Source organism: Sturnira hondurensis, unplaced genomic scaffold, assembly GCF_014824575.4.
Source record: "Sturnira hondurensis isolate 20B ecotype Veracruz unplaced genomic scaffold, ASM1482457v3 Scaffold0003693, whole genome shotgun sequence".
NCBI classification, from domain to species: Eukaryota; Metazoa; Chordata; class Mammalia; order Chiroptera; family Phyllostomidae; genus Sturnira; species Sturnira hondurensis.
In genome coordinates, this window is record NW_028076324.1 from 10,569,850 (window position 1) to 10,589,085 (window position 19,236).

Genomic DNA, 19,236 nt, shown 5'->3' on the forward strand with positions numbered 1-19,236 from the left:
CCCAGTTTCCTTGAGCAGCCTGCATTTCCTTACATGATCTAGCCCAGGTTTTCTAACAGCATGGTGCTGACATTTGGGACCTAATCATTCTCTGGGGTGTGGCCATCCTGTGCCTTGTTGGATGTTGAGCAGCATCCCTGGTCTCCACCCACTACGTGCCAGTAGTACCTACTTCCCCAGGTTTGATCATCAATCAACAATGTCTGTAGGTATTGCCAAGTGTCCCCTGGGGATTTGACAACCACCAATCTGGCCCCTGCCCACCCGAGTCACTGCTCCAGCCACCCCATCCCTTGAACACGCCAAACTGGGCCCAGCTTTGGGAATGGGAGAGACAGCGCATGTTATTCCCTCTGATGGCACATGTTGCTTCCAAGTCTGTCCATGGCGTATTCCTCACTAATCAGATCCTAACTTCACTAGCATATTTCCTTATTAAAGCCCCCTTCTTCATGGCTGCTTTTTAGTATCAATCACTAACTTACGTTATTCTTTACTTGTGACAAATTTTTTCTTACCTGTTGCTGTCAGCAGAAATACTAGCCTCACAACACTGTAGAGTGTTTCTTATTCACTCAGTACCCAGAACATTATTAGATTTCAATAAATATTATATTAGTGAAGGCTATGCAAGGTGCCATAGGAGGTAGACAGATGCTAAAATTCTGTTGCTGTCCTCAGGGAGCTCTTGCTGGGAGTGAGCTATCACATTTAGCAAGGCCCTGTTTGCTGATGAAATGGCAAATGTGTGCTTTGGTGCATGGCCTCATTTAATCTTTACGACAAAGATCATTTCCTTACCCTTATTTTATGGATGTGAAAACGGACTCAGCAAATTGAAGACACTTGCCTAAAGAAGCATATCTAGTCAGCGGGGAGAAGGGTTTTCCAGTAAGAATTACTAGGGGGATTTGTCTCAAAATCTGAAAATGTTTATATCTAATTCTCTCCCAAAGTGTGGTCCTCGATCAGCAGAAACAGCATGGCCTGGGAATTTGCTACAGTTTCAGTTCCCTGGATCTACTGGTGCGGCCCAGCCATCTACCATTATCTAACCCTCCAGGTGTTTCTGGTGCATGTCCAGGATTGAGAAACCCTGATGTAAACTATGTTCTCCCAGCCACCAACATTCCCCCTTCCAAAAAAAAAAAGAAGAGGAAGAAAAAGAAGGAAAACCTTGAAGTAGGAATTTCTAATTTTCCTAATCTGGTGTCTACAAATGAGCCTTTATGAGCTCTTGCAAATATCTCCATTTCTGTGTATCCCTAAGTCTGTTGGTGAGAGAGCAGAACCCCGGTTTCACTAGACTTTCCAGGGGCTCCCATAACCTGGAAAGCATTAAGAACAGTTACTTAAAAGTTAACCCAGAGGTAAACTGGAAGGAGTCATGCTGAATATTATTAATGAAACACTAACAGATGGTCTCTCTTGTCACTTACGTCTAGTATTCGCACGGTGAGGACAGGAAAGACACTTCATATCGGACAGCAAACTCGAGGGGTATGTGGCTCCACATTTAGCGTTCATTCTTCACTCTTATCTAATTACCGGATCAGAATATTTCTCAGAGGCCCTGGCTGGGTAAGTTCAGTTGGTTAGGGCATATTCCCAATACGCCAAGGTTGTGGGTTTGATCCCTGGTCAGAGCACATACAAGAATCAAGCAGTAAATGCATCAGTAAGTGGAATAACAAATCAATGTTTCTCTCTTTCTCTCTAAAACCAAAAAAAGTGTTAAAAAGAATATTTGCCAGTGTTATTGCAGTGCCAGTGTTGTGTCAGGCATAGAACAGTGTCTACTCCTTACCGCTGCCCTTTGAAATAAGGGATTTGTTACTAAAATAGTACAGAGAGATCAGGGAACCTGAACTAAGCCAGGAGATAGAAGGAGGATTAGAACTCAGATCACCAGTGTTCTTCTGTTCCATGGGAGATTTTAAATCTACAATGACATGGGAAGTAAACTGTCACGTTTTTTACATGACATAGTGCAATAGGAAACTTCCTTTCCCCCCATGTGTTCCTAAAATGCAAGGAGAAATGGGGGTGGTGAACCCCCAACACAATACACAAATGATCTGTTATACAATTGTACACCTGAAACCTGAATACTTTTATTAACCAGCTACTGAAAATATTCAATGAAAAAGAGAAAAGAAAATGCATGAGGAAAAAAAATAAGTTGCCTGTGAGCATGGCATCGTTTCAGTAAAGCTTCCTACATAGTCTCAGAGTGGCTGGTTTCTAACCTGTTAGCTTCACAATTCTTTGCCCATTCACATCTCTTTCTAATAACTAACAACCTGTAAATAAACAATAACATGTGGAAAAGATGTGATATGAAATAGCCTGTGAATCATTTTTCACTCTTTATTTCAAAATGAGAGATTCATGGCATGTTGCAGAAATAGTATGGCAATGTCCCAGGTACCTCTCACCCAGTGGTGACATCTGACATAACCAGGGTATGATATCAAAACAGGAGAATGATATTGATACAATCCACTTGCTTAGTTCAGATTTCACCCTTACATTTTCTCTTTTTTATGGTTTTAAATTTATTTTAGTGGGGTAAATGCAGACAGCTGTAACTGAACAACAATGAAATAATTTTTAAAAATAAATTTATTTTAGAGAGATGGGAAACGGGGGAGAAAGGGAGAGAAACATTGATGTATGAGAGATACGTCAATCAGTTGCCCGCCACCCAGCCACGTGCCCTGGCCAGGAATTGAACCAGCAATCTTTTGGTTTGTAGGCCAGCACTCAGTCCACAAGCAGCACCAGCCAGGGCTCACCTTTACATTTTCAATGTTGCACATTAGGACATTTTTTTCATCGGGTATTTATTATTATTGATATTAAGATTTTATGACTGTCTCCAGGACCTCCTGTATTTTTCATCTATGAAAACACTCTTGATAAGACATCCTTGCAAAAGAAGCACAGCCCTGTATCTAGGGTAAGTAATCATTTTATGAATTGTTATCTTTCTCTTTATTAAAATGTTAGATTTGCCCTCATTGATTCATCTAACAAACATTAAAGGAGATAGGGCTGTCCCGTGTTGCTAGTTGCTGGCCTGCAGAGGTGGGGGTCAGAGAAAGAGAGATGATGAGTCCGGAAAGCACTTAATTACAGTATACAGCTGTACCACCTGTCAAAGATGCTAGAGATGAGCACTCAAGGGATGCCCGAGGAGAAAATGTCCAGGAAGTTTCCACTGGGGAATTGATGCCCAAACTGGGTTTTGAAGGATGAATATGAGTTCGCTGTGGGGCGGGGGGAGGACCCAAATATGAATGGGCTTGGAACAGAGCATTCAAAGGAATGGACGCCATGCCCAGAATGCACTCGGAGTTGTCAGGATGCAAGATTAGAAAAACAGATATGTAAACAATACCAGGATGTTCTCCCCTCATCCTAAAGGCAGTGGAAGATTTGAGGCCACATAATCTGTGCTTAGGAGGATTTCCAAAAAGCTCAGGCCAACAAAACAAAACAATATAGCATGAAGAAGCCTAAGTAGAAGGAAAGCCACGTAGAGGAGAAGGGAGACTTGGCAGGACCTGCCCACGCACAGGGTGTGTGGAACAGAGGCGAGCAGGTGGTTTAAGATGGCCCCCCACCAAGGCTCTGGCTGGGTAGCTCAGTTGGTTGGAGCATCGTCCCATACGCCTAAAAGGTTACAAGTTCAATTCCCAGCCAGGGCACACACCTAGGTTGCGGGTTTGATCTCTGGTAGGGGCAGATACAAGAGGCAACTGATCAATATTTCTTTCTCACATCAATGGTCCTTAAGTTTCTGGTGGGAAGATTAGGGAGCCGGGTGGTGGCTCAGGATGTCATGCTAATAAGGCCAGAGATGGGAACAGAAGGTCAAGTACACATGAGTGGTGGTTCCAGCAGCAGAAATAGGTGCAACCACCAAAGCAGCATGTTGTTTAGTGGTCAGAGACTCTGGGGAATTGACTTTATGGAGCAGGTGGGAGGGAAAGAGACATTGGAAAGCAAGAAACTGAGAAGCCAAAGGGGCAGGAGTCAAGGAGGATGGTTGTCACAGAGAAGCCAGGACACAGGGGCAGATAAGAAGCCTCTGAAGGCAGCTGGGCAGACAGAAAGAGAAGACGTGGAGGTCCGAAGCTTATGTTACTGTCTCCAGAAGCTGAGGCAACAGAAGAGAAGAGAGGCCTCTATAAGAGAACTTGGCAGCAAGGAGCACAGGGTGTGGAGGAGGTTCCTGCTGGTAAGAAGGGCCTGGAGTGAGGGGGTGACCACACAGACAGGTCTTCCAGGAAGGGTTGGGGAGCAGGGGGCAAGGCTGGCCCTGCTCAGGTGAGGACTCAGCCACTCCTCCCACAGCAGAAGAATCTGAAATGCTAAGGTGCAAATTCTCTTGTCCCCGGAGAGCTGAGCTGCCATGGAGCAACCATTAGCCCCACGTGACTATTTGTATGTACATTTCCCATCAGCCGATGAATGGATAAGCAAAATGTGGTTCATCCATAGCACAGAATATTACTCATCCTTAAAAAGGAAGGAAATTCTGACGCTCGCTACAACATGGATTACATTGTAGAGTGTAATAAACCAGACACCAAAGGACAAACACTGTGTGATCCCACCCACAGGAGGTCCCAGAGGAGTCAGATTTGCAGAGACAGGAAGTAGATGGTGGGGGCCAGGGGCTGGGGGAGGGGTGGGAGTCAGTGTCCAAGGAGGACAAGGTGTCAGTGTGGGAAGGTGAGAAAGTTTGGAGACGGATGGTGGGGACAGCCGCACAACAGTGTGAATAGAGTTAATGTCACTGAGTTCTGCACTTAGAAATGGTTAAAATGGTAAAATTTATGTTATGTATGTTCTACCACCATTGAAATAAGTTGTGCAATATAAATTGTATGTTGTGTGTGTTTTACCACAGTTTTAAAAGTGAAACAAAATTTAATTAACTAAAGCTAAATACAGTGAAAAGTCCACGTAGTCATGCTAACCACTTTCAGCCGCTCGGTGTGTCTAGCGCCGCCCTGCTGGACGGCTCAGGAGCGGGGCCTTTCCGTCAGAGCCAGGCCACCGTCGCATTTTCTGTGGGCTGGCGAGCTGGCGTTGGTCTCCACATCTTTATATGCTTGAAAAAATCCAAACAATGGTATTTCACTGAGCAATAAAAAATGAAATCTTGTCATTTGCGACAACATGGGTGGACCTAGAGGGTATTATGCTAAGTGACTTAAGTCAGACAGAGAAAGACAAGTGCTGTGTGATTTCACTTATATGTGGGATCTAAAAATAACTATACAAATGAGCAAGCACAGTAAAACAGAAGCAGACCGACAGAGACCAAAAGAAAGGTGCCAGATGGGACAGGGGAGGGCATGGGTGGAGAAGGTGAAGGGGAATAAGAGGTACAGACTCCCAGTTACAAAGTTGATTAGCCGTGGTGGGGTAGTGCATAGTGCAGGGAACACACCAACAGTGTCATAATAACGTTGCACAGTGACAGATTGTAATAGACTGTTGCGATGGTCCCGTCATAAGTTACACAAATTCTGAATCACTGTGTTGTACACCTGAAACTAATATATGTATACCAACTCTACTTTAATAAAAAATTTTAAATAATAATAAGAACAATATTTGTGACACATGAAAATGATGTAAAATTCAAATTTCAGTGTCCATAAATAAAGTTTTATTGGCACACAGCCGCATCCTTTCATTTATGTATTGTCCATGGCAGAGCTGAGTGGTCGAGAGAGAGGCTGTTCAGCTCCTAAAACATTTTCTGTCTTGCCCTTTAAAAAAAAGTTTGCCAGGCCTCCAGCTTAGAACACAATCTGTTCAAATGGGATTCTGATGCCCAGAACACACTGGAGTCAGGGAGGGTCTGACTCCAACAGCTTCCTGAGAAACTCTAATGCTTAACAAAATGATGAGATACCACTTTTTGCCTGTCAAGTTGGTGAGGATGAGCGTCAAGGAGCATGAGGTTAAGAAGGAGTTCTGTAGATAGACAGTTTGGCAGAAATTATCATACTGTTCAACCCATATTCTCAGATACAATGATCTCATTTCTAGAAAGTTAACCTACAATTTTAACTTGTTTAGGTTCCTAGTGCAAACCCTTCCCGAGACCTTTGTCCCAGCTGGTCCCTCTGCCTGGAGTGTCCTTTCCTATGACGGATCAAGGAGAACAGCATTCCAGGCAGCAGGGACAGCACGTGACAAGGCCCTGAGGCAAGACCTTGACTGATCATTCAAGAAACAGCTAGAGCACAGTGATCAAGGCCGGGGAGTGAGGGACGTGGCAGCCTCACCCTGGTGCACTTTTCAAATGATGTCATTTCAGGAAGTCAGCTACCGTAGAAATTACTCATGCAGAAATAGATAGCTATAGGTGGATTAGATAGATAGATACAGTGAACCTAAATGGTTTCTTGCTGAAAAAAGAAAGAGGAATTTTGTTTGGATGGAACATTTTTTAGAGTGCCTGCCGTTGTCTTTTTCTCTTTTCTTGTATGAAGCTCTCCTAATTAAACCCTTATTGTTTATTTCAGACGACAACTTTTTTTTACGAGAAATAACTTTGAGAGTAGTCTCCTCCCGTTTTCCATCCCTACGTTGATGCAGGTAGTTATTACACAGGACAACCTGAGGGATGCTTGAAATACATGCTGCTCGGGGTGAAGGTATACTTTGGAAATATCGCATTAGTCTGTTTTTGTTAGTTTGGGGTTCGTTTTACAAAATGTCTTCCTTAAAGACAATTTCTAAGCAAAAAGGAGGATTGAGTCTATTCTGCCCTGTCTACCAAAACGGTACCTTTTTTCCTGAAAAAGGAAGCAGAATCGTTGCCAGTCCTCCCCACAGCAGATAGATGACATACACAAATTTCAGGGCCTCCCTAAATTGTCCTAAACCAAAACAGAAAGACCTTTACCCTCTCTCGGTAACTATCTTGAAAAATTCTACCTTTAGCACCTATGCTAAAGAAGTTTCGCCATCTATAAAGATTCCAGTGTTTCTCTTAGAAGCAACAGTTATGCTTATCATTTATGAGCCTCACCTGTGACTTATCTTTGGGCTTTATCCTTGGAGAAGGCTCCGGTGAGGGAAGAGGTGGAGTGGATTTAGGCATCTGTGGGCTCCAAGCACCAGTTGCAACTTCCCAGTCTGGGGTCCAGCTGACCACAGCGTCCGCAGTCCCCAGTACCTAGGAATCGGACACCTCCCGCTGGCACACGAGTGTTTCTTGGATGCATGTCTAGAAGCACAGCTTCCCAAACTGATATCTGAACAGAAGTGCTTATTGATGTCCTATATGCCATTATTTGTAGGTGGGCACACCAGAAGTAACATCAGCACATTTTGCTGGTTCGGTGCTGCTATTGGTAGTGAATAAAAAAGTCTATATTTATGATTATGAAGAAGATTCCTGGAGGCCATCTATAGGTATGTGCTTTTTATTTTGTTTGACTTCAGACACCTTCAGAGACATGGCTGATTTGGGGATAACAAGCCATAGTGCTGCTTGGGTGTCCACCCTTGGACGTTACCTTGTCCCTTAAAATCCAAGTGGAACTCAGCCTGAACCTCCACCCCACAGGGTGGGAACCTGGTGTTCCCACCGGGGATTGTACTTACAAGCCAGCAAAACCTGCTCAGGGTGAGAATCGACACCTGGAATGCTCTAAGCCCCTTGGCGGAGGTGTGGGCACTGTTTGTAAACCAGCCCCTAAAGAATGTGCTTAACCCAAGTAACGCTGGGCTGCCTGAGGGAGGTTTGGGACCATCTCATAAGTTGGTCACAACCCAACCCCCAACACACAGCTGCCTTCGAAACATCAGTTTCAAATGTTGCAGAACTTCTCACTCACAGCCAACCTGCCTGAAAGTCCTCTGCCTCCCTCTCCCTCTCCCTCCCTCCGGAACCCCAGACACGCTGGCTTTTCCTTCACTCCCCAGCCTCTCGGATCCCCTCTGACCCTCCAGTCCAGTCATTCTCTCTCTCACAGTTCACAGCTCTTTTTCCCTTTTTGGGGGGGGCAGGGAATAAAATGCACACAAAACTCACAATTTTAACCATTTTAAAATGTACAACTTGGTGGCATTTAGTACATTCACAATGTTGTGCAACCATCACCCACTATCAAGTTCCAGAACATTCTCATCATTCCAAAAAGAAGCCTGGTTCCTGTGAAGTGCTCCCTCTCCATCCCCCTCCCCCAGCCCCTGACAAGAACCCCTTTTCTCCCTGTGGGTTTGCCTGTTCGGACATTTCACACGAAAGGATCGTACAGCACGTGGCCTGTGGCGTCTGGCTTCTCTCGCTCCGCACGATGTGTTTGGAATGTGTCCGTGTTGTACGGAGTGAGGGTCGGAGCTTCGCTCCTTTTTATGGCTGAGTGATGTTCCACTGTGTGCTCGGACCACTGCCGTCTCTCCACTCATTAGCTGGTGGGTGTTTGAGTCGTTTCCTCCTTTTGGCTGCTGTGACCCATGCTGCTGTGAACATTTGTGTCGAGTTTTTGTGTGGATGGATGTTTTCGTTTCCCTTGGGTACATGCCTTCCAGGAGTAGAACTGCTGGGTCCTGTGGAACTCCATGTTCAACTTACTGAGGAACCTTCAGGGCTCCTCGTAATGACAGTCGGTCAGTCTAGGCTCCACCCTTCCTCCTGTCTCCATCAGTTTCTGTCAGGCCATCCAAAAGCCAACTCCCTCTCCCCGCTGCCCACCCCAGCCCCCCGGCACCCACCATTCTGCTTCCTGGCTCTATTTGTCTTTCTGTGTCTGGCTTAGTTCACTCAACACAATGTCCTCAGGGTTCGTGCATGTTGTGGCAAGTGTCGAAGTTTCCTTCCTTTTTAAGGCTCAACAGGGTTCCCTGGTGTGGGTAGACCACGTTTTGTTTATATAGTCATCTGGTTGCTTCTGCGTTTTAGCTATCGTGAATAACACTGTAAGAATGTGTGTGTACAAATATCTCCCAGAGTTCCTGCTTTTAATTTTTTATTTTGAGGGGTTCTACCCCCAAAAGTGGGATTGAGCTGGCTGTGATTCCTGGTGACCCTCTGAAAGTGTGATGTCCACAGTATCCTGTCCTCAACAGCCTTGCTCAGCTCCTGTGGACTCATGTCTGCAGCTTCTTTTATGGGGTCAGTCCATCTTACATTTGGTCTTCCTCTTTTCCTGCCGCCTACTATTTTTCCCAGCATTATTTTCTGTTCCATAAGAGCCCTGTCTTCTCATGACATGCCTGAAGTAGGACAGTTTCCGTTTTGTCATTTTTGCCTCCAGTGCATTTCAGGCTTCATTTGCTCTGGGACCCGCTTGTTCATTTTTCAGGCAGTTCCGGGTGTCTGTGGGGCTCCCCTCCAACAGCACATTTCAAATGAATCGACCGTTTCCCATCAGCCTCCTTCACTGTCCAACTTCCACATCCACGCACAGCCGCTGGGAATGCCAGTGTGTGGGTGATCTTGGAAACGTCGGTCTCTAACGACGCAGCTTTGCTCTCGGGGATCTTTCCTAATTCTTCCATTGCTGCCCTTCTGGTCTCGGCCCTCTCCTGATTTCTTGGCTGCAGCCTCCATTTGAATTGGTGACTGAGCCAAAGTAAGCAAAATCTTTAACAATGTCAGTGTCCTGCTTCATCGTCTGTGTCGAAGCTGCTCGATTCTTCTGTCGTCTTCATACAGTCATTCTGCTCTCAGCTCTTTGAGGATGCTCCCCACCGTTCGCCACACCCGCGCCATTTCCATTCCCAACAGTGCCTAGAGGTCCCACTTTCTCCACATTCTTGCCAGCACTGGTTGTCGTCTGTTTCCTTTCAAGCCAGAGTTTCTTCATTTGGAATAAAACTGAGGAACACCTCAGTAAGAGAAGGGAGTCCTTCCCCCATTTTGGCATAGTCCTGAAAGCATGCCCGCAGAAGCAGTGCTTCTCAGCTGGGGACAGTTCCGCCCACAGACAACACCTGGCAGTGTGGGGAGATATTTCTCGTCACCAAGACTGGTGGTGGGTGCTCCCAGCATCGAGTCATGAGAGGCAGGGGTGCTGCAAAACATCTCGCAGTGCACAGGACGCCCCCACAACCAAGAACCCCCTGGCCCCGAATGTCAACAGTTGGTTCCCAAACCCTGCTCTGACCTTTTCTCTGAACTTCAGGGAGCTCATACTGCTTCCAAACAACCTTTTCCTTTCAGGCATAAGACACCCCGTGTCACATATCACTGGTGAGAACTGTTGCTATACTGAACATCCCTTTTGTGCGGTGAGTACAGTGTGTCATTTTTTCACTCTGTCCTGAGCACAGATGGCAACAAGGACAGGCTACGCCCTGGGGGCTGGGCCCGTGGATGTGGGCAGTGTCAGTTCCTCAGGGCTCAGAAGACAACCTGAGGCACAGGAGGGGCTCTGGGGCTACTTTCAGATCACCTGGCTGGCACGCTATGAATATATCCATCCATTGGATATATATATATAATATTTCTTTTTATAAGCCTTATTTTGAAATAATTATAGACCCTACAGGAAGTTGAAAAAAAATCAGGCAGAGTCCCATTTGTCCTTCCCCCAGCTTCCCCCAATGGTTCCATCTTACATAACTGGAGCAGCCCACTGACACCAGTATTGACGCAGATACAGCGTGTGCGAGGCCCTAGCATTTTACCACATGGTCACATTGAGGAACCCCTACTGCCACCGAAATACTAGACTGTTCCATCACCCCAAAGCTGTGTACCTCCCTGCCCGCATCCTGCCCCTAACCCCTGACAACCGCTAATCAGTCCTCCAACCCCCAAATTTTATCACTTCAAGAATGTTATATAAATAGAACCTTATAATATATGGAACCTTTGCGGATTAGCTTTTCTCCACTATATTCTCTGGAGACTCGTGCAATTTGTTGTGTATGTGTCTGGTCTGTGCCTTTCCATTGCCAAGTAATATTCCCTGAATGTACTAGAGTTTGGTCACCGCCACTTTTTTGGCTACTGCAAAAAAAGTTACTGTGACCACTTGTGTACAGATTTTTATGTGAACGTAAGTTTTCATTTTTCAGGGATAAATAACCAGGAGTTTAATTCTTAGCATCAATATCCTTTTTTTATTGAGATACAATCAACCTAACACTGTGTAAGCGTTAGGCATACAATGTGACGATCTGATACATTCATACGTGGCGACATGACGACCACTGTCGGGTGCCGCCACCTGCTCACCACATTGCCACTTATTTTTTTGTGGTGGGGAGCTTGAAGATCTAGTCTCTTAGCAACTTTGAAGTTTACAACACACTGTTGACGTCTGTAATCGCTCAGGTCGTGGGGTAGATCTACAGGGCTCATTTATCCTCTGGGTGCAACTTAGTGACCTTCAACAGCATCCCTCCACCCCCACCCCTCAAATCTTTTAAAGAGACTGTCTCTGTGTGTGTGTTTTTTTCCAGGATATAAGTAATTCCGTTTTTGCTTATTTGCATGGAGATGAGATATCTCAGACCATTATATATATCTCAGATACCTGGGGATATAAATTTCAGAAGTATGCCCATGAAAGACAGGTATGTTCATCTGGGTAACAAACGAAGATCCGTATCTTGTGTGAGGCTGGGCTCATTAGCACTGAATGGGTGAACCAGGGCTTTCTCCCTCAGGAGGACAGGGTGAGTGCCAGGCCAGAGGAGCTGGCCAGGGAGGCTACAAAGTTAGAAAAAGGGACAGAAGGTTTTAAATAACAGCATGTTTAGGGAGCACTCATGGACACTTGTGACATAGTAAAGGCTGACCATTAATTATAATGCTTAACCCCACACCCGAAAATCAGTACCATCGTCACCCCCATTTAAAGAAATGTGTTTTATCCTCACCCAAGGGCATTTTTTTATTGCTTTTAGAGAGAGAGGAAGGAAGAGAGGGAGACATCAATTGGTTGCCTCCCATATGCGCCGGGACTAGGGATTGAACCCACAACCTTTCAGTTGTGAGATGACACCCCAACCAACTGAGCCACACCAGCCAGGGTCATCACCCTCATTTTACAGATGAGAATGGTACTGGGTTGAATGTGTCCCCCACCAAAATTATATCCACCCAGAACCTCAGAATATAACCTTACTTGGAAATAGGGCCTTTGCAGATATAATTTGCTAAATAAAGATGAGGTCATAAAGGATTAGGTTGGATCCGCAATCCAATGACTGGCGTCAAAGAGGCGAGGATGCAGGGAGATGCTCACAGAAGAGAAGGCTGTGTGAAGATGGAGGCTGACACTGAAGAGATGGATGCAGCTGTAAGCCGAGGAATGCCGAGCACTGCTGGCAACCACCACCAGCTAGAAGAAAGGGCACGGCATGGGTTCTGTCTCACAGCCTCGGGAGGAACCAACCCTCCCGGCACTTTGATTTCAGACTCTGGCTTCCATAACTGTGACATTCAATGTCTGTTATTGGTAGTCTACCCCCCCAAATGTAGAATATTTTTTGGCAACCGGAGGAAACTCATACAGGGATGAAGGCTCAAAGAGCCTTTGCCGAGGCCACGCAGCCTGGCAGAGCTGAGATTCCCACAGCTGAAGTGGACAGGATGTTTGTGTACCTAAGACATTGAGGACATCTTACTCTGACTCGGAGAAAGGCCATTGCCCCCAAACACTTGTGGAAGTATGTCTGAAGGAAGGCAAACAGTCTACTCCACACTCAAGCTCTGATCATGTCTCAGATCTGGTTTCTCAGCCCTGCCCAGGAGGCCCAACGAAGCCTCGGACCTAACTGGCTAGATGTTTTCATTTGAAATTAGACCCAGAAGGACCCAGAGGCTGCCAGTGTAAATCCGAACCCAGAGGCTGGGACACCAGGAGCTCTGTTGTCTGGGGGGTGGGAGAAGATGGACATCCCAGATTAGAGAGAGACAGTGGATTTGCCCCTCCTCCACCTTTTTGCTCTTTTGGGCCTCCAGTGGATTGGATGAAGCCCACCCACATTGATGAGAGTGGATCTCCTTTACTGGGTCTACTGAGTCAAAGCTAATCTCTTCCAGAAACAGCCTCATGGACACACCGAGAAATAATAATGTTTTATGAGCTCTCTAGGCATCTCTTAGTCCAGCCAAGTGGACACATAGAATTATCCATCACAAGTCCACTCTTGTCAGTTTGACACACATATGCATCTCCTTCAAACTGAATCTCCAAGTAGAGACACTAACAAGGTCATAATCTCACCGAGCACAATACAACCATCCTTCGTACAACAAAAAATGCACTAACCACTTCCCAGGAGAAGGGGTATATCCTAGAGTGATCTGTGCTCTTCTCTTTGATGTCCCATCACTTAAATACCAGTTATTAACACCAGAGTCTTTTTGTTCTGTGTGTGTATGTATGTGTGCAGGGGACCTTTGGGAGATGTTTAAATCATAAGGGTGGAGCGCTCAATGAAGGAGATTAGTGCCCTTGTAAAAAAGGCCCCAGAGAGCTTGCTAACCCACTTTCTCCTCGTGAGGACACAGTGAGAAGTCTGTGACCCAGAAGAGGGCCCTCACTTGACCATGCTGGCACCTTGGTCTTGGACTTGCAGCTTCCAGAATGGTGAGAAATAAATATGTATTGTGTATAAGCCACCAGTCTGTGGGATTTTGTCACAGCAGCCTGAATGCGCTAAAACAGAAGCTCAGGGCTTTGACCTCTGAATTTGGGGGGAGCACAATTCAGTTCATAGCACTGCATATTATAGAACTCTTCCACCCCAAACAAAACCCCACAGAGGCTTAATTAAGAGGGTGGTCTCTCTCTCACCTGAAAGATGTCAGCTCGGCCTTGTGTCCCGGCTTGGCTGCTGGGCACTCTGCTGACTGGCCGAGAGTCGGGAATGAGGAACCTCAGCAGAAATGAAGGACCTGCACATGCATCTAGCTGTCCAGGTCACACTGCTGTCTCCAACACCCCAAAACAAAGCTGTCTTCACTCAAGGTTCTGCCCTACATGCTACATTTCCATAGAGGAAAAATAGATCATAATTTTTTTTTAAAAAAAGAGTTTCCGCCCTGGCTGGTGTAGCTCAGTGGATTGAGTGCAGGCCTGTGAACTGAACGATCGCGGTTCGATTCCGCATAAGGGCATGTGCCTGGGTTGCAGGCCAGTTCCCAGCAGTGGCCAGTTCCCAGCAGGGGATGCATGAGAAGCAACCATACATTGATATTTCTCTCCCTCTCCTTCCCTTCTAAAGATAAATAAAATTAAATTAAAATTAAATTAAATTAAATTAAAAAATAAAGAGTTTCCTTCACTTTAGCTTACTGGATGATCTAAAGTTAAATGTAGAATTAAACATATGCTTATAATTTATTCATATGCGACTTTTTTTGTTTGTTTAACAGAAGGAACTTGGCGGGGCTCTGGGTGGGATCTTCCACTTGCATTCCCTGTCACAGGTTGGGCTGCTTGTCTTTGACCAAAGGAAGGTGAGTCCGGTGGACTGGGGAGAACGACCTTTGCCCCAAGCCAGGTTTTTATTAAAACTCGTACATTTGAATGAAAAGAATTTTTTAAAGAATTCAAAAAAATCCACATACACTTGGATTTTCATATCTGAAATCCACCTAGCTTTTCATTTACCTATCCATCCACCCGACAATCCGCCCATCCACTCATCCATCCCACCACTCATCCATCCATCCATTTACCTACCTATCAGTCTATTTATCCACCCACCCATCTACCCACCTTTGTCCAGATACCTGATCGCCCACCTCCCTTTCACCTTCCCCCTACTTATTTGCTCATTCAGTCACTCAGTCAACAGTGGCCAGGAGGTGCTAAGCACCACGCTGAGCACCTGGGATAATCTTCAGGATGCGGTGTGTGTCACAGATGGTGTGCAGATCATTTTAAACACCTGATGTCAAATTTTTTTAAAAAAATTTCATGGATGTTCAGAAAATCAGTATGTAAAACCTATGCCCTCACAGATATCGTTTAGAATAAGACTAAGAAGATGAGTTGGTCCTTCTAACCTGCATTTGAAGAAAAAAATATTAAATAGGAAAGAGATTATGTATAGTCAGGACCTGCTATTGCAAAACTTGTGAGAGGGTGTGCAGCTCTGAAGTTTGGGGGAGACCCACCACCAAGAAGCCTCCTGAGCTTGGGTTGATCTCTGGTGGCCCAAAGCCCCACTGTCTAACACATGATTAGTCCAGACCCCACCCAGAGTCCCCTCATTAGCATAAACTGCCAGGACTGTGCTGAATTACAGAGGCATGCCCACTACTCAGGAAATCCCCAGAATTTGGTGGCTGAGGAGTCCAGCTCCTGGGTACAGTCTGCTGCTGTGATTTTTCAGGGTGACCACAGGCAGGCAGGAAAGCTTTATCTGGCAGGCGTCCAGAGGTATGCTGCCCTCCCCACTCCAGATTTGGGGCAGGATGAACCAAGGTGATCTGCAGGCACTGAAGGACTTGTAGTGGTCCAAGTCCCTGTGGGCAGCCTTCATTGCTAGGTCTTTACCTTCCATCTTCTGCCTCTTCAGGAGCCTTCCTATGGAGGGAGGAGTAGAAAACCTGGCTGACACTTTCCTCCACTTGGACTCAGAACTTAGCACCTTTCTGCTCCCAGCCCTAGGCCCTCCTCCTTTCCCTGGCTCCTGGGTGCAAAGAGTGCAGAAGCCTTTTGTGGAGGCTCCCTCCACTGAGGAGCCCCCCACCTGTGCTGATCCAGCAGGCCCTCCCCTAGCGTGACCTTCTGCAGGGTGGGGAGCCCGGGACAGAGGGCTGCTGTTTCCTCTGGCCTGTTTTCTCCTCCACCCCACTGCAGTAAGCAGTGAAAGGCTGAACTCTTTCAAGTTTGTCTTGTTGCCTTGATTGGCTGTGCAGATGCAGGCGGCTCAGCTGGGCAATTCTAACATCTGGGACCAAGGCCAGCTAGTTCACAACACAATAGAATGAGCTGTGGGGTGAGAACTCACCTTCGATGGCTCTTAAGCACCTCATGCTGATGGGCCTGGCCAGTGTCCATGACGGGGAGGGGAGCAGGACTAATCAAGGTCAGCAGCCTGAGCACAGTCCATTCTCATCCTGAGCACTTAGTTCTCTCCCCAGGAGGTGCTCAGAAAACCAGCCAGTCATCTCTCCCTCCTCTCCAACGTGCATCTTAAGGGAAGGGGATGCAGCTGCCTTGCTGGGACTCACTTGTGAATCGTGACAGTGCTTTTTAAAATCCCGTCCTTGCACAGTGCTGTCAGGAGTCTTTCATAAAGAGCAGATATGAGAGAGCTTTGACAACCATGCAGAACAACTTAGATTTGACACTGGAGCCAGCCCTTGGAGGGCTGCACGGTGTGAGTGGAGTGGCTTAGTGGGAAAGGCTGTTAGAGAAGAGCCTGGGGCGTGCACACAGGTGGGATGGGAGAGAGAAACAACTTCAATATTAACTCAGGGCCTGGCGGAGAACGAGTGAGAGCAGGGTACCTTCAGCACTGTGGACATTTTTGGTGAATAGTTCTCTATCATAAGAACCCGTCCTGGGTACTGCGGGGTATTGGGCAGCATCCCCAGCCTCACGCTGTATGCCGGGAGTATCCCCAGTGTGACCACCATAGACATGCCTGGTGTCCCCAGGGAGCAGAATCTTCCCAAACTGAGAGCCACTGGACCAGATAAGAAAGTTTGAATGAAGTTGAATAACAAGGCCTGTGGGCCTACACCTGTCTGTTGCCCTGTAATCTAGGACTTGGTAACATCTTCTATCCCTTGAGATTCAGTTGTCTCTCTCTCTTAGGCCAAGTTTATGTACTCGGACCACCCCCTGAACCAAAGTTTTGGGCTGCCCTTTGACTACAATGGGACCCTTGACATCTTTATCATCCCAGGCCAGAAAGGCTTTCTGATCTTCTGGTCTGAGAAGAGCCTGTTAGTTTCCCGAAATGCAGGTGAGCAAGGCCCAGGCTCAGGGCTGCCACTCAGTGTCCTGCTCTGGGCAGTGAAAGCACATGTCATTATTTTCTCTTCCTGACTTGAGTGGACAACAAGGAATCCCTTCTCACTTTGCCATACTAATTGCAGCCCCCCAACCCATCCCCTGCCTTGTGGGACCTTCTGGGGCACATAAACAGGTTCGGAAAGTCTCCAGATGCTGAGGGCATAGGATCCAAGTCTTCGGTCCAGGAACTGCAGATCTTGTTTGAGGGCTGAGGTTAGGGATTCCAGGAAATGAGCCAGGACCACTCACTTGAGCTTCCCTCAGAAGAGAGAAAAATATGGAAGTGGCACAGCACCTGCACCTGGAAGAGCTGAGAAATCCTGGCAGTGCCCACGTGATGTGAGCCCCAGCCTGCCAGCCAGTATAAGCAGAGGATCAAAAGGCAGCCCTCCCTGGAAGAGGTGCTTTCAGGAACCTCTGGGCACAGGTGTGGCTGCTAGAGCACCTGCAATCACAGCCTGCTACACCCAGCATCAGTCATGCTACCTGAACACCATGTTCCCTGCAGTGCAAGAAAAGGTCTTGGCTGATTGATGTGGCTCAGTGGGTTGGGTGTTGCCTTGCAAAGCAAGAGGTTGCTTGTTCTATTCCCAATAGGGCACATATTTGGGTTGCAAGCCAGGTCTCTGGTTGGGGGTATGAGAGAGGCAACGGAGGCAACTGATTGATGTTTCTCTCCCTCTCTTCCTCCCTCCATTCCCCTCTCTCTAAAAAATAGATAAGTAAAATCTTTAAAGAAAGAAAGACAGAAAAAGGCTCAAGCCTGGCCTGCCTGTTTTGAGAGCCAATTCTAGAAAGGAAAGCTTTGTTTGTTTGTTTTAGAGAGGGAGGGAGAGAAACACCGATTTCTATTGTCCCACTTACTGGTAGATTCTCAGAGGTCAGCTATCAAACCCACAACCATGGGGTATCAGGACAATGCTCTAATCAACTGAGCTGCCCGGCCCGGGCAAGAAAACTGTCTGATTCCTTACACATGTCACCTCTACAGTGAAAGGCATTCTGTGGTGTTCAAGCTCCAGATGGTGAAAAAGCTTCCTTAAGCCTAAGCGTATTCTGAAGGATGTTTTGAACACTGCATCTCAGTGTTTTCTTTTTCTCGAACCTTTATCATTTGGGTCACAAACCAAGGGTGGCTGGCATTTCAGCAGTGCACACCCCCTTCCAACACATGCCCAGGTCTCATGATTCTGCCTCGTCTTGTAGGTCAGCTGGTCGACCCCATGCAGGTGCAAGAGAGACCGAACGCCTTGTATTCTTCTGTTTTTGAAGCCAACATCACCATCCACAATGTGGCTGCCAGTGCGTACTTAACCTGCGGGTAGCTCTTCAGCAGAAATATCTGTTTAGGTCCTTGGCTCATTTTTTAATGGGGATGTTTGTCTTTTTACTGTTAAGTTGTAAGCATTCTTTATATATTCTAGATGCAAATCCCTTATCAGAAATAGGCTCTGCAAATAGTTTCTCCCCGTCAACATCTTGTCTTTCCAATCCTTCTTTTTTTAAACCACTGAGTACACATCACCTGCCATGGGTGGAATCTGTAATGCTTTCTTATTTTCTAAAGGACAAAGTTCAGATTCACAAGAAGGGCATTCATGTCCATGTACAGTCACATCTCATTGACTTTCCACCACCCTGAGGGATCCTTTGGTCCACCTAAAATGTGGAGACTTTTGTGGTTGCCCCTGGTACCCTTTGCCCACCGTCATACAATTCACAGGACAGCCCCCACCACGAAGACCCCTCCAGCCCCTAACGTCAGTGGGGCCCATGCCGAGAAACCATCAGCATTGGTCCACTTGTTGCCCTGTAAACACACCTCACATTCCACATCAGATGTTTTCTCAAGGCTCAGCTTAAACCGCACTTCTTCTGAAAACAGTTGCTGTAAAAATAAAAAAGAATAAAGATATTCATGATGGGGCGCTGTGCTCCTTGGAACTTTGCACACGCAGAGGATCAGAAACCACTGTGCTGTCCAGGCGGTGAGGGACTGGCTGAGTCAGGTGTAGTTCATCCGGCACCAGAACTTCCACCAGCCAACTGCATTCATGCACACAAAGGGCAAGAAAAAATTAAGTTACAAAGCAGCTTGGAAGGTTCTAGAATATGATCCCACATATATAAAAATACTAGAAAAGATGTTTATTAAAATGTTACCACTGGTTACTCATGGCAGGCCTCAGTAACCCCTGGCCCATGAACCACATCTGGCCCACAGCTTGTTCTTATAAGTAAGGCTTTGCTGGGACACAGT

At 46.5% G+C, this 19,236-nt stretch overlaps 1 protein-coding gene across 1 annotated transcript in view; it reads left to right on the top strand.

Annotated features, from left to right (window-relative positions):
* Positions 1-1,449: 1,449 nt before the first annotated feature.
* CATSPERD (catsper channel auxiliary subunit delta) overlaps positions 1,450-19,236 on the top strand; it is a 44,728-nt gene continuing 26,941 nt past the window's right edge. Inside the window, exons 1-9 of the mRNA XM_037042741.1 lie at positions 1,450-1,500; positions 2,886-2,962; positions 6,555-6,627; positions 7,335-7,449; positions 10,205-10,272; positions 11,452-11,565; positions 14,378-14,461; positions 16,776-16,926; positions 18,183-18,278. Of these exons, the coding sequence (XP_036898636.1) occupies positions 2,907-2,962; positions 6,555-6,627; positions 7,335-7,449; positions 10,205-10,272; positions 11,452-11,565; positions 14,378-14,461; positions 16,776-16,926; positions 18,183-18,278 (757 nt within the window). The 5' untranslated portion in view covers positions 1,450-1,500; positions 2,886-2,906. The remainder of the gene's footprint in view (positions 1,501-2,885; positions 2,963-6,554; positions 6,628-7,334; positions 7,450-10,204; positions 10,273-11,451; positions 11,566-14,377; positions 14,462-16,775; positions 16,927-18,182; positions 18,279-19,236) is intronic.